Genomic DNA, 26,478 nt, shown 5'->3' with positions numbered 1-26,478 from the left:
AAACAGGAAAAAAAATGTCCTTTCAAGTACCCTAGGATGCCCTGTGTGCTAAGCCACCAGACCCCAGAGCAGCCTCTCCCAAGATCAGCAGTCCTCATATTGCTGAGAACTGAGACTCCATTTCTGCCCATCCACAGGAAGAGGGCACAAAAGGCCCCTTGGGCTCACTGGTGATTTGGGGTTATTAGTTGAAACCATATGAAGTTGCTGTTGTGAGCAAAAAAAAGAAAAAAGAAAAAAGGTCAAATATGAAAAATTTAATGTGGTTTAACCAAATAGTTAATTTAGAAAAGATAATGTATAGGCTGGATGTGATGGCTCACACTTGTAATCCCAGCACTTTGGGAGGCCGAGGGGGTTGGATCACAAGGTCAGGAGTTCAAGACCAGCCTGGCCAACACGATGAAACCCCGTCTCTACTAAAAATACAAAAATTAGCCAGGCATCGTGGCACGTGCCTGTAATCCCAGCTACTCGGGAGGCTGAGGCAGGAGAATTGCTTGAAGCCAGGAGGCAGAGGTTGCAGTCAGCTAAAATCGTGCCACTACACTCCAGCCTGGGTGACAAGAGTGAGATTCTGTCTCGAAAAAAAGAAAAAGAAAAGATAGTGTATAATGACAGAATACGATCATTGTTCTCCTCATTGGCTTCTCATTTTTCCGACTGACGTCCCAGACAGAGGGAAGTTTTTCTTTCATTTGCCCGCTGAAGTTCCAGTCTTCTAACCTATGGATCTTGTAGTCAGGGGGCACAAACTTTTTCATGATGTCTAGCAGATCTTCATCAGCTTCTCGGCAATGGATCACCAAGGGCTTCTTTAGAGACACAGCCAGCTGTAGCTGTCTCTCAAATACCTAGGAGAGAACACAGCAACAACCCCTGCCAGTCAGCAGCATTTCACAAGTTCCATTACCTCTGGAACACCCAGTCCAGCAGGCACCCCAGTGTCTTCAATTCTTTTAACTATATAGTGTAATAATAATAGCTAACGATTATTGGGCACACTTCGGGTCTATCATAACCTGCAGTCCTCACAACTGCCCTGAGGCAGATGCTGCTGGCCTTGCAGCATGCAGTGAGGGCAAGTTAACTTGCAGCCACCAGAATCCAAACTTGAACCCTGGCAGTCCACACAGTAACCACTATATGATGCCGACCTGGGATGGCAGGGGCAGGGCAGGGATCAAGAACATAAAGTACAAAGTTATTATCTCTCACCTCACTCTCCCCACCTCTGCTCTCAAGAGATACCAACTTCCAGACCTCTCCCTATGCAGAGCTGTTGGGGATGGGCGGGGTGGGGGTGGTGTTTGTGTATATCTCCAGCAAGATGCCTGGCTGTTAGAAGGTGCTCAAATATTTGTTAAAAGAACAGATACTACACTTATTTTCTACAAGTTACTTTTTGTTTTTCCTTTTTTTTTTGAAACAGAGTCTTGCTCTGTCGCTCAGGCTGGAGTATAGTGGCACGATCTCAGCTCACTACAGCCTCTATCTCCTGGGTTCAAGCGATTCTCCTGCCTTAGCCTCCCAAGTAGCTAGAATTACAGGCACACACCACCTTGCCTGGCTAATTTTTGTATTTTTTGTAGAGATGGGGTTTTGCCATGTTGGTCAGGCTGGTCTCAAACTCCTGGCCTCAAGTGACCTGCCCACCTCAGCCTCCTGAAATGCTGAGATTACAGGCATGAGCCACTGTGCCCAGCCAATTTGCTTCCTTTACTCAATCAAAGTCGAATATCCTTGCAGGTCAGTATTTACAGATACACTTTTCTCTTTGTAACTAGCCACTTTTACATCTTCATTATTGTTAATCTAAATGAAAAAAGTAGAGTTAGGACCTGTTCTTTCCTCTAATAAGGCCAGCTTTAGAACAAAGAAAAGTATTAATTCACCAAGCACAGTGGCTCACGCCTGAAATCCCAGCACTTTGGGAGCCTCAGCCGGGTTTGAGGTCAGGCCTTCAAGACCCTGGCCAACATGGTGAAACCCCATCTCTACTAAAAATACAAAAATTAGCTGGGCGTGGTGGCGCACGCCTATAATCCCAGCTGAGGCAGGAGAATCCCTTGAACCTGGGAGGCGGAGGTTGCAGTGAGCTGAGATCACGCCACGGTACTCCAGCCTGGACAGTGCAAGGCTACATCTCAAAAAAAAAAAAAAAAAGGTATTAATTCATTATAAGCCAATTATCTTACATTAATGTTTCCATGAGTAGTTTTTTCAATTGTGGAACATAATTCGTGTTTATGTTTTGGCATCAATGAGATACTTCTGGTAATTTGAGTCAGGCGATACTCAAGAATGATATTTACAAGTCTAACACCGATACTGCCTCTTCTCAAAATAGCAACACTAAGGCAATACCAATTCTGATTTAACTTTTGTTTAATCTGTATTTTCAACTAAAGGAAAATGACTACAGACACCAAAACTATAGACTGCTTGGTAGAGGCTTTAAAGGCTGGCCAGTTCCACTATCAATAGGTGGCTGGAGACCCTATCTGCACCTGCTAAGCTGTTCATCTGTCCTCCCCTTACCCCTACACAGGAGGAGGGAGGTTTCAAGAGATTCCATCATTTCATTCCTGCCTCTACAGAATTATTCCTCAGAGTAGTGAAACTATTAGAGCTTTAGGATAGAATATTACACAGCTGTTAAACATTTTTCAAAGTATAGTTGATGAATGGGAAAATTTCACAAGTGGAAAAGACACTTAAAACTATTTAATTTCCCAATTTCTTTTTTTAATACAACCACACGCATACAACCTATGTTTCTTTGATTTTATGACAAGTGTTTGGAAGACAAGCACTTTGCAATTGTTCCTTGCAATTTTATTATCCCTTGCAATTTTCCAAGGGACAATAATATTACATTTATAATGTTTCATAAAACACATTCAAATTTCAAAAATGTTAAGACGGAAGAACAACTAATTAGAATGCAGGAAATTGTGGTTGGACAGGAGCTATTCTCAGCAATTGTCCTCACCAGGAACCCGGCTGAAAAAGAACAGGAGTGAAGGAGGTACAGATGAGTTATTATCCAGCATAATTACTCACTTCTACCTGCCTAAGCTTGGGTTCCTAACTGACCCATTATTTCTACGGATTCCAGGGTTAGTCTCTCCTGTGGGTTGCCCTGAGTATCTCTTGAATATTTATTACCTTAATAATTAATTAATTCCTCTTTAACACAAGTAAAGAGATGTGGCCTGGATAGCAAAGAACAGTCTACTCTCCCAATATGACTGTATTTCATACTCATATTGGCTGATGTGTGCAACTTACAAACTATTCATGATCTAACGCTTATGAGTTAAATAATCTGTAAATACACAGATCAACAAGGAAAAAGTTAACAGTAATTTGCTCCAAGCAGAATAACTACTCATGCTTTCTCCCATTGTTTTGCTTTTCTCTATTTTCCAGTGCTTCCAGAAAACCTTAGATATAGCATCCAAGCTCTCTTACAATAAGCCAGGTCTGGCACCCTATCATCTTGGCCAGATACAGTCCTTCCATAGGCTTTTTTTTTTTTTTTTTTTTATGTAATAGAGACAGAGTCTCACTATGGTGCCTAGGCTGATCTTGAACTCGTAGGCTCAAGCAATCTCTTGTCTCAGGCTCCCAAAGTATTGGAACTACAGCTGTGAGCCATGGCACCCAGCTCTCTATAGGTTGTTCTTCCCTTCACAAGATAAAACACTCAGCAGGACACATCAAGAACTTGCCAACTGCTGTGCTTTTAGTAAATGCAACTCAGTACTGATGTCCAACTAGGTACAGTTGCCAGTCACCACCATTCACCTCATTTGGGTGCCACATTATTTATTTACATCAAAACAGTATATCCATATACTCCACCCAGCCTAGGAGTCTCTGGTGTTGACAAGTATTTCCTAGTCTTCCTCTCCGTTACAGGCAGCTTAGCCCTCCCCCAGCCAGCATTTCCTCAGGCTCATTATCTTCCAGTCTTGAGTCACACCTCACCAAGCCAAATGACACCTGCGAGACTGTATTTATCACCCTATGCTATCACTTCTAGTTCAGTTTGTTGTGCAGGGTGCCCTACAGACCTTTAAATGCAGATCTGAGACCCTGTTAATTTTGTTTTGAGAAAGGGTCTCACTCTGTCACCCAGGCTGCTGCATGATCATGGCTCACTGCAGCCTCAACCTCTCAGGCTCAAACAATTCTCCTGCCTCAGCCTCTTGAGTAGTTGGGAACTTAGGCACGTGCCATCATATCCAGCATTTTTTTTTTTTTTTTTTTTTTTTGTAGAGGCAGGGTTTCGCCATATTGCCAGGCTGCTCTCCAACTCCTGGCTTCAAGTGATCCGCCCGCCTTGGTGTCCCAAAGTACTGGGATTACAAGCATGAGCCACTGGCTAATTACAGGTCTGAGCCACCAGCTAATTTTTGTATTTTTAGTAGAGACGGGGTTTCACCATGTTGGCCAGGCTGGTCTCAAACTTCTGCCCTCAAGCTGTCAACCCATCTTGGCCTTTCAAAGTGCTGGGATTACAGGTGTGATCCTGTAAATACAAAAAATTGGCTGGATGTGGTGGCGGGAATTTCTAATCCCAGCTATTCAGGAGGCTGAAGCAAGAGAATCATCTGAACGCTGGAAATGGAGGCTGCAGTAAGCCAAGATCATGCCATTGCACTCCAGCCTGGGACACTATGTCTCTAAAAAAAAAAAAAAAAAAAAAATTAGCTGGGTGTGGTGGCTGGCACCTGTAATCCCATCTACTCAGAAGGCTGAGCCAGGAAAATCACTTGAACCCAGGAAGCGGCGGTTGCAGTGAGCTGAGATTGCACCACTGCCCTCAAGCCTAGCAAGATTCCAACTCAAAAAAAAAAAAAAAAAAAATTTTTTTTTAATTAGCCAGGCATGGTGGTGTGCACCTGCAGTCCCAGCTACTTAGGAGGCTGAGGTGGGAGGATCATTTGAGCCCTGGAGGTTGAGGCTGCAGTAAGCTATGACTGTGCCACTGAATTCCAGCATGAGCAGCAAAGACATTATCTCTGGGGAAAAAAAATTCTAAAATACTAGAACTCTTACGCTGCCAAAGCACTGTGCTCAAAAAATATTGGAGGGAAAATATTAACAGAGGCCAGGCACAGTGGCTCACACCTGTAATCCCAGCACTTTCAAAAGCCAAGGCAAGGGGATCAGTTGAGGTCAGGAGTTCGAGACTAGTCAAGTGAACATGGTGAAACCCCACCTCTACTAAAAATATAAAAATTAGCCAGGCAAGGTGCCACACACCTGCAGTCCCAGGTAGGAGGGGAGGTAGGAGAATCATTTGAGCCCAGGAGGCCGAGACTGCAGTAAGCCAAGATCACACCACTGTACTCCAGCCGGGGGTAACAGAGCGAGACTCTGTCACCAAAAACAAAAAGAAAAGAAAAGGAAAAATATATTTGCCAGGCTCTGTGGCTCACACCTATAATCCCAGCACTTTGGGAGGCCGAGGCGGGTGCATCACAAGGTGAAGAGATCAAGACCATCCTGGTCAACATGGTGAAACCCCGTCTTTACTAAAAATACAAAAAATTAGCTGGGCATGGAGGCGTGTGCCTGTAATCCTAGCTACTCAGGAGGCTGAGGCAGGAGAATTGCCTGAACCCAGGAGGCGGAGGTTGCGGTGAGCCGAGATTGCGCCATCGCACTCCAGCCTGGGTAACAAGAGCAAAACTCCGTCTCAAAAAAAAAAAAAAAAAATACAAAATTAGCTCGGTGTGGTGATGCATGCATATAATAATACCAGCTACTCAGGAGGCTGAGGCAGGATAAATCACTTGAAACTGGGAGGCAGAAGTTATGGTGAGCCAAGATTGCACCATTGTACTCCAGCCTGGGCAACAAGAGCGAAACTCCATCTTAAAAAAAAAAAAAAAAAAAAAAAAAAAGAAAGAAAGAAAAAAATACAGAGTATTAGCCATGATCTTTGGTTGAATGAGAAATTATGCATTTTTAAATATTTTTTCAAATATTCTGCAATGGACACATTAAAAAATAAAGAAAGAAAACCAGGCTGGGCATAATGGCTCATGCCTGTAATCCCAGCACTTTGGGAGGGTGAAGCAGCCAGATCACCTTGAGGTCAAGAGTTCGAGACCAGCCTGGCCAACATGGTGAAACCCCATCTTTACAAATACAAAAATTAGGCGGGTGTGGTGGCACATGCCTGTAATCCCAGCTATTTGAAAGGCTGAGGCAGGAGAATATTTGGACATGGGAGGCGGAGGTTGCAATGAGCTGAGATTGCCCTACTGCATTCCAGGCTGGACAAATGAGTAAGACTCCCTCTCAAAAAATAAATTAAGAAAACCTAAAGCTTGTTGCTTCCTGAGAAGGAAAGAAAACAAATGTTTTGACATCGATATCATTAGCCACAAAAAGTCACAAAGTGGCCTGGTGCAGTTTGCTCACGCCTGTAATCTCGGCACTTTGGGAGGTTGAGGCACGCGGATCACAAGTTTAGGAGTTCGAGACCAGCCTGGCCAAGAGGCTGAAATCCCGTCTCTACTAAAAATACAAAAATTAGCCAGGCACAGTGGCGAGCGCCTGTAGTCCCAGTTCCTCAGGAGGCTGAGGCAGGAGAATCGCTTGAACCCGGGAGGCAAAGGTTGCAGTGAGCCAAGATCACACCATTGCACTATATATAGCCTAGGTGACAGAGCAAGACTACATCTCAAAAGTCACAAAGTACTTCTCCCCCAACTTCCATAGTAAAGCTAAACAGTAAGAAATAGTTTGTAAAGCATTTAACCAATGGTATCTAGATAGTCTGGATGAGAGCAAGCACTCTGCATTTTTAGGGATTCTAACTAAATTCTTTAGTTCTAAAATTAGATAAACCCTTATTGTCAGGCTTCAACAACTAAAAGAAAAACTAAAACTATAAGCAGACTAAAGAGAGGCTGGTTACCTTGTGCTGTTCTGGGACAGGCGTGGTGCACTTGTAAGAGTAATCCAAGCCCATTTCCCCAAATGCTACAGCCTTGGGGTGCCTTAAGGCTTGCAAAAGATTTCTTTCTTGACTCTCACTGTAGTAACGTGCAAAATGAGGGTGACAGCCAAAGGCCCCCCACACCAGATCCTCTTTTAATAGCTCCTCCCATAGGCAATCTGTCAAGGTGCGAGGGTCACAGAAGTCAGAGATACAACCCTGAAATTCCTTTGGGAAGGAGCTGCTGTAAATTTTTCTGAACTTTTTAAAGGTCCCTTGGAAAGACAACTTGGAATAGAGCATGTCCAAGTGACAATGGGTGTCAATGAAGCCCTCCTCTAGGCTTGGCTCGCAGTGGCTCTTTGGCAGGGAGCTGGATGAATGTCCTCCACAAGGACGCGGTGGCGTCTCCTCTTGGAATGTTCTTTTCTCCTTCACCTCTCTTTCTTCTAAGATTCTGGAAAAGCGAAATGAACGAGAATTCTGGGACCGGCCTTCCTCTGAGGCCACCATGTCTCTGGAGGTGTTTTGGGCACTCCCTGAAGAGTTGGGGGAATAATCACTCAGGTGGCTCCAGCTGCTCCTCCCAACCTGGGCTGCATCGTTGATGCCACTCCCTGTGGAGGGGTAGCTGGAAGGCTTGGGGCTGCTGGTCCAATAGCTGGCGTAGTCACACCAAGGACTACTGTACAAATGAGGCGGGTACATGACGTAGTCAGTGGTGAAGGAAGAAGGCTCTGGAACGGCTGAGGGTTTCAGCAAGACAGGTTCCTCCTGAGAGAATCTGACCGTGGAGATCTCCTCAACATCAGACCAGTCACTTCCAGAAGAGGGTTGCTCCATCACCACCTCTCTATCTTTATGCTGCACAAAAGAAGGCACACAACAGTGGGTTAGCCTTTCTATGTGAAGATGGCCTCCCAGGCTATCATCAGCTGAACATAAATCCTGGCTTGTTCTGGCCATGGTGACAGCTTTGCACTGGCTCATTAGCTCACCCTGTCACCTGGTTTCCTTACAATTTCCAGAAATGTCCAGAACTGAGCCAGGTTACTGCTGTGAACAGCTGTATTGGGTTCAGAGAAAAGGCCTATAACCGTGGCCTCATCAGGCCCTCCTAAAGGCGGTGCTCTACCTGTATCTCTTTCTTACTGACCCCTCTTGAGAAAAATTGCTCTCTAGAACACACTACAGATTGGAGATTTTAGAGAAAAGCAGTGCCCAGCTTTTCCTAACACTGTCCTCGATATATTCAAAATGTGAAACTACAACAGTTGTGACAGTTTTATTCTTTTTCAGACGGGGTCTTGCTCTGTCGCCCAGGCTGGAATGCAGTGGTGAGATCTCAGCTCACTGCAGCCTTTAACTACTGGGCTCAAGTGATCCTCTTGCCTCAGCCATCCAGGTAGCTGGGACTACAGGCACACACCACCACACCTGGCTAATTTCTTGTACGTAGCGGGTCTCCCTATATTGCCCAGGATGGTCTCAAACTCCTAGACTCAAGCAATCCTCCTGCCTTGGTCTCCCAAAGTGCTAAAATTACAGGCATGAGCCATGGCACCTGGCCACTGGGTTCCCAAATTATTCGACCCTTCTCCCAGCTGAGAGTGGGGTCTGGCCAGGCACACTGGCTCATGCCTGTAATCCCAGCACTTTGGGAGGCTAAGGCGGGCAGATCACCTGAGGTCAGGAGTTCAAGACCAGCCTGGCCAACATGGTGAAACCCTGTCTCTACTAAAATACAAAAATTAGATGGGCATGATGGCAGGTGCCTGTAATCCCAGCTACTCGGGAGGCTGAGAAGGGAGACTTGCTTGAACCCAGGAGACTGTGGTTGCAGTGGGCCAAGATCACACCACTGCACTCCAGCCTGGGTGGCTGAGAGAGACTGTCTCAGAAGAAAAAAAAAAAAAAAAAAGGCGGGGGGGTGGGTGGGGGAGACTTCTGCCAAGACAGCCAAATAGGAACAGCTCTAGAGCACACTTCCCAGCAACAGTGACACAGAATGCGAGTGATCTCCACGTTTCCAACCGAGGTATCAGGTTCATTTCAATGGGACTGGTTGGACAGTGGGTATAGCCCAAGGGCAAACCGAGGCAGGGTGGGACGTAGCCTCACCCAGAAGTGCAAGGAGCCAGACGACTCCCTCTCCCACCCAAGGGAGGCCATCAGGGACTTTTTCAGACACTCTGGCGCTCAGGCTCAGGTACTGCACTTTTCCCATGGTCTTAACGGCCCACAGACCAGGAAATTCCCACCAGTGCCAACACCACCAACACCGCGGTTTCCAGCACAAAACTGGGCCACTGTTCCAGCCAGCACTGCGAGTTTCCAGCACAAAACTGGGCAGCCATTTTAGACAGCACCTAGAATGCCTGAGAGACAGAACCACCCATTCCCCTGAAGTAAAAGGGGCTGAAGGCAGGGAGCCAAGTGATCTGGCTTGGCGGGTCCCACCCCAACAAAGACCAGCAAACTGAAACCCACCGGCTTGAGATTTTCACAGCCAGCACAGCAGTTTGAGCTTGACCTGGGACAGTCGAGCTCCGTGGGGGGATGGGCGACCGCCATTACCAAGGCAGTTCTAACTTTGCCTGGTAAACAAAATCGCAAGGAAGTTTACACAGCAGCTGGGTGGAGCCCACGGCAACTCAGCAAGGCGCTGCAGGCAGACTTGTGACTAGACTCCCTCCTAGCTGTGCAGGGCATCTCTGAAAAAAAGGCAGCAGCCCCTCAGGGACTTATAAATAAAGCCCCACCTTCCCGGGACAGAGCACCTGGGAAAAGGAATGGTTGTGAGTTCCATTTCAGAAGACAAACATTCCTGCCCAACAGCTCTGAAGGGAGCAATGGAGCTCCCAGCACAGCACTTGAGCTCTGATAAGGGACAGATTACCTCCTCAAGTGGCTCCCTGACCCCCATATATCCAAGAAACACCTCATTCAGGAGAGCTGACATCTGGCAGGTACCCCTCTGGGACGTAGCTACCAGAGGAAGGAACAGGCAGCAATCCTTGCTGTTCCACAGCCCCCGTGGGTGATTCCCAGGCAAGCAGGGTCTGGAGTGGACCTCCAGCAGTCCTGCAGCAGAGGGGCCTGTTAGAAGGAAAACTAAAAACAGAAAGAAATAGCTTCAACATCAACAGAAAGGACATCCACTCAGAGACCCCATCTGAAAGTCACCAACTACAAAGGTAGATAAATCCACAAAGATGGGAAGAAATCAGCTCACCTCCTCTCCTCCAAGGGATCAAAGCTCCTCACCAGCAAGGGAACAAAACTTGATGGAGAATGAGTTTGATGAACTGACAGAAGAAGGCGTCAGAAGGTGGGTAATAACAAGCTTCTCTGAGCTAAAGGAGCATATTCTAACCCAATGCAAAGAAATTAAGAACCTTGAAAAAAGGTTAGACGAAATGCTAACTAGAATAACCAGCTTAGAGAAGAATATAAGTGACTTGATGGAGTTGAAAAACACAGCACAAGAACTTCGCAAAGCATACAATAGTTTCAACAGCCAAATCAATCAAGCAGAAGAAAGGATATGAGAGACTGAAGATCAATTCAATGAAATAAGAAGGCAAGATTAGAGAAAAAAGTGAAAAGAAATGAATAAATCCTCCAAGAAATATGGGATTATGTGAAAATACCTAATCTATGTTTGATCAGTATACCTGAATGTGATGGGGAGAATGAAACCAGGCTGGAAAACACTCTTCAGGATATTATCCAGGAGAACTTTCCTAATGTAGCAAGGCAGGCCAACATTGAAATCCAGGAAATACAGAGACCACCACAAAGACATTCCTCAAGAAGAGCAACCCCAAGGCACATAATCATCAGATTCACCAGGGTTAAAATGAAGGAAAAAATGCTAAGGGCAGCCAGAGAGAAAGGTTGGGTACCCACAAAGGGAAGCCCATCAGACTCACAGCGGCTCTCTCAGCAGAAACCCTAGAAACCAGAAGAGAGTTGGGGCCAATATTCAACATCCTTAAAGAAAATATCTTTCAACCCAGAATTTCATATCCAGCCAAACTAAGCTTCGTAAGGGAAGGAAAAATAAAATCCTTTACGGACAAGCAATTGCTGAGCGATTTCGTCACCACCAGGCCTGCTTTACAAGAGCTCCTGAAAATAGCACTAAACATGGAGAGGAACAACCAGTACCAGCCATTGCAAAAACATACCAAATGGTAAAGACCATCAACACAATGAAGAAACTGCATCAACTAATGGGCAAAACAACCAACTAGTATCAAAATGGCAGGATCAAATTCACACATAACAGTATTAACCTTAAATGTAAATAGGCTAAATGCCCCAATCAAAAGACACAGACTGGCAAATTGGATAAAGAGTCAAAACCCATCAGTGTGCTGTATTGAGAAGACCCATCTCACGTGCAAAGACATACAAAGACTCAAAATAAAGGGATGGAGGAAGATTTACCAAGCAAATGGAAAGCAAAAAAAAAAGCAAGGGTTGCAATCCTAGTCTCTGATAAAATGGACTTTAAACCAACAAAGATCAAGAGAGACAAAGAAGCGCATAATGGTAAAGGGATCAATGCAACAAGAGCAAGCTAATCTAAATACATATGCACGCAACACAGGAGAGAGACTTAGACTCCCACCCAGTAATAGTGGGAGAATTTAACACTCCATTGTCAATATTAGACAGATCAACAAGACAGAAAATTAACAAAGATATCCAGGACCTGACCAAACAGACCTAACAGACTTCTTCAGAACTCTGTACCCTAAATCCACAGAATACACATTCTTCTCAGAACCACATCGCACTTACTCTAAAACTGACCACGTAATTGAAAGGAAATCACTCCTCAGCAAATGCAAAAGAATGGAAATTGTAACAACCAGTCTCTCAGACCACAGTGCAATCAAATTAGAACTCGGGATTAAGAAACTCACTCAAAACCACACAACTACATGGAAACTCAACAACCTGATCCTGAATTACTACTGGATAAATAATAAAATGAAGGCAGAAATAAAGATGTTCTTCAAAACCAAAGAGAACGAAGACACAACACACCAGAATCTTTGGGACACATTTAAAGCAGTGTCTAGAGGGAAATTTAAAGCACTAAATGCCCACATGAGAAGCGAGGAAAGATCTAAAATCAACACCCTATCATCACAACTAAAAGAACTAGAGGGGCATGATCAAATTCAAAAGCTAGCAGAAGACAAGAAATAACTAAGATCAGAGCAAAACTGAAAGAGATAAAGACACAGAAAACCCTTCAAAAAATCAATAACTCCGGGAGCGGTTTTTTTGAAAAGATCAACAAAATAGACCACTAGCGAGACTAATAAAAAAAAGAGAGAAGAATCGAATAGATGCAATAAAAAAATGATAAAGGAGATATCACCACCAATTCCACAGAAATATAAACAACCATCAGAGATTACTACAAACACCTTTATGCACATAAACCAGTAAATCTAGAAGAAATGTATGAATTCCTGGATACTTACACCCTCCCAAGACTAAACCAGGAAGAAGTTGAATCCCTGAATAGACCAATAACAAAGTCTGAAGCTGAGGCAGCAATTAATAGCCTACAACAACCAAAAAAAGTCCAGGACCAGACAGGTTCACAGCTGAATTCTACCAGACATACAATGATGAGCTGGTACCATTCCTTCTGACACTATTCCAAACAATACAAAAAGGAGGAATCCTCCCTAACTCATTTTATGAGACCAACATCACCCTGATACCAAAACCTGGCAGAGACACAACTAAAAAAGAAAATTTCAGGCCAATATCCATGATGAACATTGTTGCGAAAATCTTCAATAAAATACTGGCAAACCGAATCCAACAGCACATCTAAAAGCTTATCCATCACGATCAAGTAGGCTTCATCCCGGGGATGCAAGGCTGGTTTAACATCCGCAAATCTATAAACGTAATCCATCACATAAACAGAACCAAAGACAAAAACCACATGATTACCTCAATAGATGCAGAGAAGGCCTTCGACAAAATTCAACAACCTTTATGGTAACTCTCAGTAAACTAGGTATCAATGGAACGTATCTCAAAATAATAAAATCCATTTATGACAAACTCACAGCCAATATCATACTGAATGGACAAAAACTGGAAGCATTCCCTTTGAAAACTGGCACTAGACAAGGGTGCCCTCTCTCACCACTCCTATTCAACATAGTAATGGAAGTTCTAGTCACAGCAATTAGGCAAGAAAAAGAAATAAAGGGGATTCGATTAGGAAAAGAGGAAGCCAAATTGTCTCTATTTACAGATGACATAATTGTATATTTAGAAGACCCCATCGTCTCAGCCCAAAATCTCCTTATCATCATAAGCAAATTCAGCAAAGTCTCAGGATACAAAATCAATGTGCAGAAACCACAAGCATTCCTATACACCAATAACAGAGAGCCAAATTATGAGCGAACTCCCATTCATAATTGCTACAAAAAGAATAAAATACCTAGGAATACAACTAACAAGGAATGTGAAGGACCTCTTCAAGCAGAACTACAAATCACTGCTCAAGGAAATAAGAGAGGAGTAATTTATAGATTCAATGCGATCACCATCAAGCTGCCATTGACCTTCACAGAACTGGAAAAAACCACCTTAAACTTCATACAGAACCAAAAAAGAGTCTGCATAGCCAAGACAATCCTAAGCAAAAAGAACAAAGCAGCAGGCATCACACTACCTGACTTCAAACTACACTACAAGGCTACAGTAATCAAAACAGCATGGTACCAGTACCAAAACAGAAATATAGACCTATGGAACAGAACAGAGTCCTCAGAAGTAACACCACACATCTACAACCATCCAATCTTTGACAAACCTGACAAAAACAAGCAAGGGAGAAAGGATTCCCTGTTTAATAAATGGTGTTGGGAAAACTGGCTAGCCATATGGCAGAAAGCTGAAACTGGACCCCTTCCTTACACCTTATACCAAAATTAACTCCAGATGGATTAAAGATTTAAACATAAGACCTAACACCATAAAAACCCTAGAAGAAAACCTAGACATTTCCATTCAGGACACAGGCATAGGCAAGGACTTAATGATTAAAACACCAAAAGCAATGGCAACAAAAGCCAAAATAGACAAATGGGATCTAACTAAACTTAAGAGCTTCTGTACAGCAAAAGGAACAATCATTAGCAAGTACTGGTAACCAACAGAATGGGAAAAAATTTTTGCAAGCTACTCATCTGACAAAGGGCTAATATCCCGAATCTACATAGAACTAAAATCTACAAGGAAAAAAAAAGCAGGTGAAGGATATGAACAGACACTTTTCAAAAGAAGACATTTATGCAGCCAACAGACATATGAAAAAATGCTCATCATCATTGCATTAGAGAAATGCAAATCAAAACCACATTGAGATACCATTTCACACCAGTTAGAATGGCAACCATTAAAAAATCTGGAGACAACAGATGCTGGAGAGGATGTGGAGAAATAGGAACACTTTTACACTGTTGGTGGGAGTATAAATTAGTTCAACCATTGTGGAAGACAGTGTGGCAATTCCTCAAGGATCTAGAAATAGAAATACCATTTGACCCAGCAATCCCATTGCTGGGTATATACCCAAAGGATTATAAATCGTTCTGTTATAAAGACACATGCACACATATGTTCACTGCAGCATTGTTTATAATGGCAAAGACTTGGAACCAACCCAAATGTCCATCAATGACAGACTGGATAAAGAAAATGTGGCACATATACACCATGGAATATGATGCAGCCATAAAAAGGAAGAGTTCATGTCCTTTGCAGGGACATAGATGAAGCTGGAAACCATCATTCTCAGCAAACCGACACAAGAAAAGAAAACCAAACACCGCATGTTCTCACTCGTAAGTGCGTGTTGAACAATGAGAACACATGGACACAGGGAGGGGAATATCATACACTGGGGCCTGTTGAGGGGTGGGGGGCCAGGGAAAGGATAGCAGGGGGTGGGGGGATGGGGGGGTAACATTAGGAGAAATACCTAATGTAGGTGACGGGGCAGGGGTTGCGGATGGATGCAGCAAACCACCGTGGCATGCATGTGTATACCTATGCAACAATCCTGCACCATCTGCACATGTACCCCAGAACTTAAAAGTATAATAAAAATAAAAATAAAAAAAAAGAGAGAGTAGGGTCTGTGACCCCTCCACTTAATATGGACCTACCTAGAGACTTACTTATAGCCAACAGAATGCACCAGAACTGAAACCGTGTAGCTTCCAAAGCCAGGTCAGAAGGGACTTTGTAACTTCCATCTGGTTCACTCCGCGTGCTTACTCTGGAGCAAGCCAAACACCATGTAAGAAGTCCAACTACCCAAATGACAGAGCAGCCACGTGTAGGTGTGCCAGTATACAACGTGGCTGACCTCCCAGCTGACAGCCAGCATCTGTCCACCATGTAAGTGAGCATCTCCGATGTCCAGCCCAGCCACACTCTCGGATGATGACAGCCCCTGGCCAATATCTGAAAGGAACCACATGGGGCTCCTCAAGCAAGACCTGCCCAGTGTAGACCTTTCTGAAATCCTGACCCACAAAACTGAGAGCAAACTAAAAGTTATTTTAAGCTACTAACTAGCAACAGTAACTGAAACAACCATTCCTTGCACTAAATAGATTTAGTCCTGCTAGAAAAGGTAAGCTCCACAAGGTCAGGAATTTTTATTTTTCTTCACTGATGTCTCCCAAACACCTATAACAGTGCCTGACAGATAATAAGTGCTCATGAATATTTACTGAATTAATTTGTAGAATAAATGGTGCCTGAACTTAGATTCACATCTCCATCAACTAGGGAGCATTTTAAAAACATATTTTTAAGGCCCATTCCACCCTGAGATACTGTGATTCAATAGATCTAGGGTGGGGCCAAGGAGTCTGTATTTAATTCTCCCTGTAACTGTGATGCAGACCAGGTTCAAGAAATACAGTAAGCAGATCAATTTCAATTCTATACCTGCCAATGCCAGAAGGCTTCAGCAAGAAGCCTTACAAAGTTCTCTTAATGTTTTTATGAGTACATGTAATTCACATAAAAAAAATTCACAATGAAAGAGCATTCTAGATAAATTATCTGATTAAAATGGAACAAAACTATTTATGTTGCCTGTACTAATATTTCATGCCCTTATCTATAACAGGAAACAAGTATTAATAACACAAGTTAGGGCTGGGAGCGGTGGCTCAAGCCTGTAATCCCAGCACTTTGGGAGGCCGAGGCGGGTGCATCACAAGGTGAAGAGATCGAGATCATCCTGGTCAACATGGTGAAACCCCGTCTCTACTAAAAATACAAAAAATTAGCTGGGCATGGTGGTGCGTGCCTGTAATCCCAGCTACTCAGGAGGCTGAGGCAGGAGAATTGCCTGAACCCAGGAGGCGGAGGTTGCGGTGAGCCGAGATCGTGCCGTTGCACTCCAGCCTGGGTAACATGAGTGAAACTCCGTCTCAAAAAAAAAAAAAACAAAAAAAAAAACACAAGTTAAATGAATTACCCATTTCCCATTTTACACTTTCCTGTCTTAGACTTCTTGCAGCTACTCCTCAAATGGCAGAAATATTCAAACAAGAATCTTTCCTAAAATGCAAGCTAATTTAAATGTAGCACATTTTAAATTTAATCTCAACTCCTGAAGCTGGGTGATGGGCACCTGGTGATTCAATATACTATTGTTTAATTTGAATGTTTACAATTTCCCCTAAAACCTTTAAAAATTTATCAGTAAGGGAGAACAACCCCTCACAAACTATCTTGCTTATAACAGAAAATTTCCATCAACCCAGACAATTAAAAATTGCAGTCTTGCCTAAGCTTGACAAGGTTTTGTCCCCCCTGCTGAATTTTCTGAGTATGTCCTGAGACATACTGGAATTACAAGTATGTCTACTTTTGTATAAGTGCATCTGAAAGTTAAAGTGTTTATCATATATGGTAACACATTAGCATCTTTGCAATTTAGCTCTTCAAGATGTGTTTTACCACTGTTTTCAACAACACAAAAGTTAATCTGATTAAAATCCCCAAAAGCTCAAATATAAGGTAAGGTTTTCCCCAAAAAATGATTCCTCAGAAAAGGTACCACTTTATATCCAAATAGTTACAAAGCCCGTTGTATTACAAGGTGTATTCTTTGGTTTGAGGAAGACGACTCCAAACAGAGCTCAACAAAGCTAATTTAAGATGCTTATAGAGGTTCCCTAAACTCATTTTCTTTTTTTGAGACGGAGTTTCGCTCTTGTCACCCAGTATGGAGTGCAAATGGCGAGATCTCAGCTCACTGCAACCTCCGCCTCCCAGATTCAAGCAATTCTCCCGCCTCAGCCTCCCAAGTAGCTGGGATTACAGGCGCCTGCCACCACACCTGGCTAACTTTGTGTATTTAGTAGAGATGGGGTTTCTCCATGTTGGTCTCAAACTCCCCAACTCAGTTGATCCACCCACCTCCCAAAGTACTGGTATTACAGGCATGAGACACCATGCCCGGCCTTCTAAACCCATTTTCTTAAAAAATGGGAGGGGGAGGTGATGAAATGTAACAGACTTCATATGAATAAATTATTCCTGGGGTTACTCCTTCACAGTTCTAAGCACTGAATGTCATTTTTTAAAAACCTCTTAAGGATTACTTTTTGGGTTTTAAGATAACTTTTAAAAAAACAATATGGTTAAAGGTAATACTGGAAAAATACTCAAATTTCCTTTCTTTTCTTGAGACGAAGTCTCCCTCTGTCACCCAGGCTGGAGTGCGGTGGCGCAATCTCAGCTCACTACAAGATCTGCCTCCAGGTTCAAGTGATTCTCCTGCTTCGGCCTACGGAGTAGCTGGGACTATAGGCACATGCTACATGACCAGCTAACTTTTATATTTTTAGTAGAGACAGAGTTTCACCATGTTGGCCAGGCTGGTCTTGAACTCAGGACGACCTCTAGTGATCCGCCCGCCTCAGCCTCCCAAAGTGCTGGGATTAAAGGAATGAGCACCATGCCCGGCCAAAAAATATTCAAATTTCTAACAGTGGTTATCTAGGTGGAAGAAAAGGACAAAACAGGACTGAATTTAAAAGGTACTTTTCACTAATTACCTTTTATTTTTGAACCATGGGGCTACACTTACTCAAAAAGTAATCTTAAAAAATATCTGGAGATGGTTACATTATGGCAATCCCAAAAACACACCTCAAGGAAAAATGGAAACAGACTGCCTCAATGTGATATGACTATTTGCGACTTGTAATAAAATTTCCAAGGACAATATATACAGATTCAAAAAGTGCTATACTCTCATCAGCAAAAACCAGACAGACGATCCCATTTTTTACAACAAATAAATTATAACATCTTGGAGGGGGAGAAGGAAGAATCTATAGTGACAAAGAGATTTGACACATTTAAAAATTGCCACACAGTTCTCATTTGGATCCTGTTTCAAATGAACCAAAACAATCATGAAACAGGGAAATTTAATCACTGACTGGACAGGAAAGTGGCAAAGTAAGGAACAAAACAGTCTCAAAAATGCACATGTAACTAGAAACATACCATAAACAGATATAATAATTATGTCATTTAATCCTTGAAAGGTTTTTAGAGTCGGGTTGGCTATGAAAATGTTTTTAGATTTTTTTCGTCAGAAGAAATAGGAGATTGCCTATATTCAAGACTGCCTTGGCGGGGCGCGGTGGCTCACATCTGTAATCCCAGCACTTTGGGGGGTCGAAGCAGGCATATCACCTGAGCTGAAGAGTTCTGGACCAGTCTGGGCAACATGGCAAAACCCCACCTCTACTATAAATACAAAAAATTATCCAAACGTGGTTGTGCATGCCTGTAACCCCAGCTGCTCAGGAGGCCGAGATACGAGAATCACTTGAAACTGGGAGGCAGAAGTTGCAGTGAGCCACTACCCTCTAGCCTGGGTGATAGAGCAAGACTCTAGCTCAAAAAAAAAAAAAAAAAAAAAAAAAAGACTGCCTTAGGTTTAAGCCTGTATGGTAAAATTTAAAGTGAAATTATTGAGCGCCTACTACTGGGCATTAAGCAAAGAATAATCATGTATTAATTCAGGGTTCTGTATGCTGTAGCCCACAAGCATCCAATACACGGCCTATTGGTGTAAATAGTTTTATTGGAATACAGTCAGACCCATTCACTTATATGTCGTCTATGGCCATTTTCATGCAGAGTTGAATAGTTGCAACAGGAGCTGTAAACCCAAAATGCATCTGGCCCTTTACAGAAAAGTTTGCTGGCCCTTTATTAGCTTTTTACGAGTGATAACATTTGAACAACTGGCCCATTTTACACACAGGAAAAAACTGGGGCTCAAGGAGGCTGACTTTCTCAAGATCCTAATTCGAGTGGCAGGGCCAGGATTTAAACCCAAATGGTCTGATCCCAACACTCACATGCTCACCTACCATACTGTGCTGCCTCCAAACAGATTAAGAGAAAATCTAAATGTCACCAGTCTCATGAAGGGGAAGTTTGAGTATAACTTTAGAAAATTCATCTATACACAGGAATTCAAGGCAGCCAAATAAGATGATCTACATTAGACAGAAAACACACCCACTGCATATTTGGTAGGAAAATAACTCACAAACCTACTTTATATGGGAATTTTCAATTGTGTACATAGCACATAGAGTTTTTGTCCTTCCCTCCCAAAAACACTTCTAAAATTACAGGAAATATATTTGAAAAGGTATAAACCTACAAGGAGAAAGCACACAAAATGAACAGCAAAGCAAATTAAGTAAAAATTGGATGTTATTCAGGAATAACAGGGCAGGGGACATTGAATGCTAGAAAGCAGATGGGTTACTGATTATCGCCCAAGCAGATCACATGGCCAAAACCTAAGCCTTCAGTGAGAAAAACCTGGAACCAGACTACAGGACCCCAGAAAGACTCAGGAATTGGAGATGCCAGACCTCAGAATTAGAGTGAAGCTGGAGATGAAAATAGGAGTTGAAGTCTGTCAAGATATGCAGGTCCCTGCTCCCACCCTGTACAGATGGCCCAGCAAAAGACAAAGCCTGATGCTTGGAAAAGTTAAACCAAGAGGACCACAGAAAAATAAAGCTACAATGAGCTATGATCATGCCACTACACTCCAACCTGAGTGACAAAAACTTTTACAAACTAAAATTCTTAAGCTGGTCCTTCTGAATTCTTTTATCAAAAAAAGAAAACAAGAAAAAAAAATCTTAGGCTGCGCATGGTGGCTCACACCTGTAATCCAAGCAATTTGGGAGGCTCAAGGAGGCGGATCACCTGAGGTCAGGAGTTCAAGACCAGCCTGGCCAACATGGTGAAACCCCATCTCTACTAAAAATACAAAAATTAGCTGAGTATGGTGGCGCATGCCTGTAATCCCAGCTACTCAGGAGGCTAAAACAGGAGAATCACTTGAACCCAGGAGTTGGAGGTTGCAGTGGGCCAAGGTGGTACCACTGCATTCCAGCCTGGGTCACAGAGTAAGACTCCATCTCAAAAAGAAAAAAATTTAGCAGATATTTAAAAACACACACACACACACAGAAAAAAGGGGGAAAAAAAGACCCCAAAAAAATAAATAAATGTTAGAAGACAAAGTTGAAGAAACCATCTAGAAAAAATTTTTTAAAAAGGATACATTGGAAAGAAAAGAAAATTAAAATTTCCATCCAAGAGACAAAGCACAAAATAGAGAAGAAATCAAATAACCAAGAAAATTTCCCAGAACTTTTCAAGGCTAAGGATGAACTGAACAAATTCATCTTATTTGACTCTTTCCTGAAACCTCACTAAAACTAAAGAACATAAAAACCAAACAAACAACAAATAAAACCCCTCTAAACAACAAAAACATCAGAAGAGAAAGAACAAGAGACTATAGCAATCACGCCTTGGAGGCTGGAAAGCAGATGGCCGAACAACACCTCACTGGCAGACCAAGAGAAGGCTGACACCTAAGCCAGGCACCAGGAAAGCTCAGAACAGAGCAGGCACTGTGGTGCTGGGCCCCTTGAGAACTGGAGTTACAAAACATTAAAATGAGGACAACTGGGTAAAATCTGGTTTCCAATGAGTTAAATCCCAGATTCCCTTCCCATACTCAGAGAAGGTGAGTTGTTTGAAGACAGTAAAACAAAAGGATCTCTAGAATACGGCCTGGTCAGCTCAGTGGAGGGAAATGGTGTGCACCAAAAAGAGAAAGATTAAGTGACTGCTGAGATCCCCCAGCCTCCCCTTTCCCCAGCCAGCTCCCAGATAACTTTCCTCCTAAGCAGACTAGGAAACGCTCCTCTGGGCAATGTGACCAGTCTCGAGGCTTTCCTAAAAGCAGCGATGTCAAGCACGGTGGCTTACACCTGTAATCCCAGCACTTTGAGAGGCTGAAGCGGGCAGATCACCTCAGGTTGGAAGTTCAAGACCAGCCTGACCAACATGGAAAAACCCCATCTCTACTAAAAATAAATACAAAATCAGCTACGTGTGGTGGTGCATGCCTGTAATTGCAGGTACTTGGGAGGCTGAGGCAGGAGAATCGCATGAACCCGGGAGGCAGAGGTTGAGGTTAGCCCACACGCCATTGCACTCCAGCCTGGGCAACAAGAATGAAACTTTGTCTCAAAAAAAAAAAAAAAATCAAAGTCTTTGCACTCAGAGCTTCCAAATAGCTTTTTAATCCTCCCATTCTTGATCACAAACAGACAACCAAAGATTACTAGAGATGTGAAGACAGCCTGTAACACAGAAAAGATCAAAAGAAATAGAAGCAACTTCAAGAAAACTAAAACCAAGCTAAAAAACTACCATGAATTCTCTAAAAGAGATGACAGAAGATGAAACAAGTACAGAGATGCTATTAAAAAACAAAAGAGCTCTTGGATAATAAAAGCCTGACAGTAGGGCCGGGTGCGGTGGCTCATGCCTGTAATCCCAGCACTGTAGGAGGCTGAGGCGAGTGGATCATGAGGTCAAGAGTTCAAGACCAACCTGGCCAAGATGGTGAAACCCTGACTCTACTAAAAATACAAAAAATTAGCCAGGCATGGTGGCGTGTACCTGTAAGCCCAGCTACTCGGGAGGCTGAGGCAGGAGAATGCTTGAATCTGGCGGGCAGAGGTTGCAGCGAGCCAAGATTGCACCACTGCACTCCAGCCTGGGAGAGAAAGCGAGACTCCTCCATCTCAAAAAAAAAAAAAAAAAGCATGACAGCAGAAAAGTAAACCTAAATAAACAGCTGAGTTGGAAGATAAAGAAAAGGAAATCTCCTACAAAGTAAGGCAAGAAATTGGCTAGAAACAAGGGAGAAAGGCAATAAAATTAGAGAACCAGCCCTGAAAATGCAACATCCAAAAAACAGAAGCTAGAAAAAGAAGAAAAATATGGAAAGAAAACCTCAGGAAAGTATAATAATTCGTGAGCTTTTCCCACAGCTAAAGTACATGGAAAGGGAATGTCCCATGCTAAGCAAAGTGGACACTACCACCATGAAATTTCAGAGCTGAAGGTTCAGAAATCAGATAACTTCAGACATCAAGAAAACCAGAAGAGGCCAGGCTTGGTGGCTCACGCCTATAATCTGAGCACTTTGGTAGGCTGAGGCAGGTGGATCACCTCAGGTCAGGGGTTCAAGACCAGCCAGGCCAACATGGTCAAACCTCGTATTGACCAAAAATACCAAAAATTAGCCAGGCATAGTGGCAGACGCCTGTAATCCCAGCTACTCAGGAGGCTGAGACAGGAGAATTGCTTGAACCCAGGAGAAGCTGCCTGAAGAGCTGTAGTAAAGGATGGGTGGAGATAAGTAAGATGGAGGAATGTGGCAGGACACAATGGCTCCTGCCTGTAATCCCAGCACTTTGGGAGGCCAAGGTGAGCAGATCACAAGATCAGGTGTTTAAGACCAGCCTGACCAACATGGTAAAACCCCATCTCTACTAAAAGTACAAAAATTAGCTGGGCGTGGTGGCACGCACCTGTAGTCCCAGCTACTCAGGAGACTGAGGCAGGAGAATCACTTGAACCCAGGAGGCGGAGGTTGCAATGAGCCAAGATCGTGCCACTGCACTCAAGCCTGAGAAATAGAGTGAGACTCCATCTCAAAAAAAAAAAAAAAAAAAATTGATGCTTCCCCTCAATTATAAGCTGTATTAAAAACTAGTTTCCCTCCAATGACATCCTTCCCTTCTTCTCTGATTATCCAGGTATAAGTCTGCCTAGATGAAGACTGATTTTCCAGACTTCCTTGCAGCTAGGTGTCAGCCAGGTTTCCAGACTCTTGTCAACAGCAGATACGACATGTGCAGCTCCTGAGCCAAGCTCTTAAGAGGGGAGGAATGCACTTTCCTCTTCTCCCCTTCCCACTGGCCAGAATGACCACATAACAAACCCTGAGTCCTAACAGAGTACCCATTTCACACCAAGAGATGGCTACTGTGTTGAGGAGTGGCAGAGCATCAAGACAAAAGGCACCAGTATCTCTGACATGATGGAGCCATCCTTCTTAAGCCAAACTATTTTGTTTAAGCCACTGTTATTTTGGCCTTTTACACAGCGGCCAAACCCATATCCTAACATATAAATCCTTTTAAAAAAAAAAAAAAAAAAAAAAAAACTCAGTTTAGGTTTATTAATAACTCTGAAAATCTGAAAAGTATGTTAGAAGAAAACCATCCATTTGTTTCCTGGAAGCCTAGTTAAGTAAAGTACTGTTTTAATTCTTAACATTTAGGATCAAACTAGAAAGATGGAACACATTTCATCAAGAGAACTAAAAAGTCAAAAGCCTGGCACAAGCTTGACTTACCTGTTGATTTTCTAAATGAGAGTTAGAGTCATCCAAGAACTCTAGGGGTGGAGAGCATTTGTCAACGACTGTCCTTCGGTCCCCAAGGGACTCCTCACTGGGTTTCTCCTGAGGGTCTATAACTATCCTCCTGTCATAGAAACTGCTCCTCTCTGGGATGGTCTTGTCCTCCTTCATGCTGACCTCTGGAGTTGACTCTTTCTCCTGAGCCGCAGTGACTGTGACATTCCTGGCTGCTCCTTCTGCAGTCTTGGCTGTTCCTTCACTCCTTGCTGGTCCTTCTCCACGGCTGGGATGCTCTGCTGTGCTTAGTTTTGCCCTAGTGGCAGCCTCTCCCTTCCTTTTTGGCATCGATTTCCCCAAGATGCCCTGGATAGCCTTTAAGTAGATCATTGTGGAGCCCTGGTCTCGAAGTCTATCCCTCTTCCTTTTCTGGACCTTGTTGGGTTCCTCAATCATATCACTCTGACCCTCAGCTTCAGCTGCAAATTCAGAGTTTGTGGAATTATGAGAACTATCTTTGGAATCAACCTGGAAAAAAAAAAAAATTGAAAGGGCTGTTCAAAGGGCACTTTCATATATAAAGCATTTGGCAAACTATAAATCAGTGGTGGCTCTACCAGTCAAAGGGAAAGTGATTGTGGCTAAGGCAAAGGTTCTCTCCAGGTGGTAGAGAAGTGACACTGTAAGAGGGACTGATTGCTGCCATTTCTTAGCATTCACCTTCTCATGCTCATCAGATGATACCCTCTCACTGCAGGGGGAGGGAAGGAGCTGAAATGAATACTCTCATTAAACCAGACTACAAGCTCCAGGAAGGCAGGAACTACACCTCAGGCAAAACAGCAGCTTAAGCTCTTCCCAATGGAAGGGGCCATAGAAACCAGTTAACCCAATCCCATATCTAAGGGTAAAGGAAACCTGAGGACCCAGTGAAGGAAAGGGCTAGCCCCAGGAACTCCAATCCCCCAGTCCTGAGTGCACAGTTCTTCCCACAATACGCAAGCCTCCTGAAGGTTCTCTGCAAACTCTTCCCCTCAAATAATCATCTTCATCTTGGAAAATGCCTCGGTTTCTCAGCGACTGCACCAGGATCAATCAAGATAGACTGCTCCCAATTAGGAACTGCGTCTGAGACTGAAGTGATGCCTCAGCCCCGTTTTGCACCCACTCACTCCAGGACTCCACCCAGAAAAAGCTAGACTTTTTTTTTTTTTTTTTAATAAATTTTTAAGAAGACCTTACCCAAAAAAAGCTAGATTTTTTGTTTGCAAGACTATTTTGCTGTGATATTCCAATCCAATCTAATCCCAGCCGGGTGTGTAAACACCACAAATGTAGGGCCATTCCATAAGCAGTGAACCATTATTCCATTTACACTCCTAAATCATTTCTATTAAACTCCTAATTACAGATGAGGCACAGTGGCTCACACCTGTAATCCAGCACTTTGGGAAGCCAAGGCAGGTGGATTGTTTGAACTGGGAGTTCAAGAAGAGCCTGGCCAACATGGCAAACCCCATTTCTATAACAACATGCCAGCGCAGTGGCTCACGCCTGTAATTCCAACACTTTAAGAAGCCGAGGCAGGAGGATCACTTGGGCTCAGGAGTTCAAGACCAGCTAGGGCAACATGGAAAAACCACGTCTCTACTAAAAATAAAAAAAGTAGCTGAGCCATGATGGCATGTGCCTGTGATTCCAGCTACACAGGAGGCTGAGGCACAAGAATTGCTTGAACCTGGGAGGCAGACGTTGCAGCGAGCCATGGTGGTGCCACTGCACTGCAGCCTGAGCGACAGAGTGAGGCCCTGTCTTAAAAAAAAAAAAGATGTTTTATATGTATATATTTGCAAACAAAGTCTAAAAAGCTAAACTGTTTATAATAGATCTCTAGGGAATGCAGGGAAGTGGAAAGAAGGTTAAGCTCTACTGGGCGCAGTGGCTCACGCCTGTAATCCCAGCACTTTGGGACGACAAGGCAGGTAGATCCACCTGAGGTCAAGAGTTCAAGACCAGCCTGGCCAACACGGCAAAACCCCATCTACTAAAAATACAAAAATTAGCCAGGGGTGGTGGCACATGCCTGTAGTCCCAGCTACTCGGTAGGCTGAGCCAGAAGAATCACTTGAACCTGGGAGGTGGAGGTTTCAGTGAGTTGGGATCACGCCACTTGCACTCCAGCCTGGGCAACAAGGACGAAATTTCGTCTCCAAAAAAAAAAAAAAAAAAAAAGAGGCTTAGGCTCCTATATCATAAGCTTCTTGTATCCATTTGAAATTTTTTTTCCAAAGAGAATATATATTAAAAAAAAAAAAAATCATCCAGAGTCAAGGACCAAAGAAAAATAGAACTTAAAAGAATCATAAACCTTTAGAAATATATACTTGTTGGCTGGGTGCAGTGGCTCACGCCTGTAATCTCAGCGCTTTGGGAGGCTGAGGTGGGTGGGTCACCTGACGTCAGGTGTTCGAGACCAGCCTGGGCAACATGGTGAAACCCCATCTCTACTGACATTACAAAATTAGCCAGGCATGGTGGCATGTGCCTGTAGTCTCAGCTATTTGGGAGGCTGAGGCAGGAGAATTGCTTGAACCCAGGAGGTGGAGGTTGCGGTGAGCCAAGATCGCACCATTGCACTCCAGCCTGGGCA

General features: G+C 43.4%; 1 protein-coding gene across 3 annotated transcripts in view; it reads right to left on the bottom strand.

Moving 5' to 3' along the window:
- TATDN2 (TatD DNase domain containing 2) overlaps window positions 1-26,478 on the bottom strand; it is a 40,104-nt gene that overhangs the window by 4,318 nt on the left and 9,308 nt on the right. For 2 of the 3 annotated variants that reach the window (XR_004265891.1, XM_032270651.1), the window contains exons 3-5: window positions 23,826-24,356; window positions 6,944-7,828; window positions 727-854 (exon numbers count right to left, since the gene is read on the bottom strand). Coding sequence is in view for 2 of the 3 variants with exons in the window: in XM_032270651.1 (XP_032126542.1) it covers window positions 727-854; window positions 6,944-7,828; window positions 23,826-24,356 (1,544 nt within the window). In the remaining variant the exon portion in view is untranslated. The remainder of the gene's footprint in view (window positions 1-726; window positions 855-6,943; window positions 7,829-23,825; window positions 24,357-26,478) is intronic. The other variant, XM_032270652.1, reaches the window with a different exon arrangement.

This window comes from Sapajus apella, unplaced genomic scaffold (assembly GCF_009761245.1).
Source record: "Sapajus apella isolate SASKATOON/1434 unplaced genomic scaffold, GSC_monkey_1.0 scaffold213, whole genome shotgun sequence".
In the NCBI taxonomy this organism is placed as follows: Eukaryota; Metazoa; Chordata; class Mammalia; order Primates; family Cebidae; genus Sapajus; species Sapajus apella.
The sequence above is the reverse complement of the archived record's forward strand: the minus strand, read 5'-3'. Positions and strand labels throughout refer to the sequence as shown.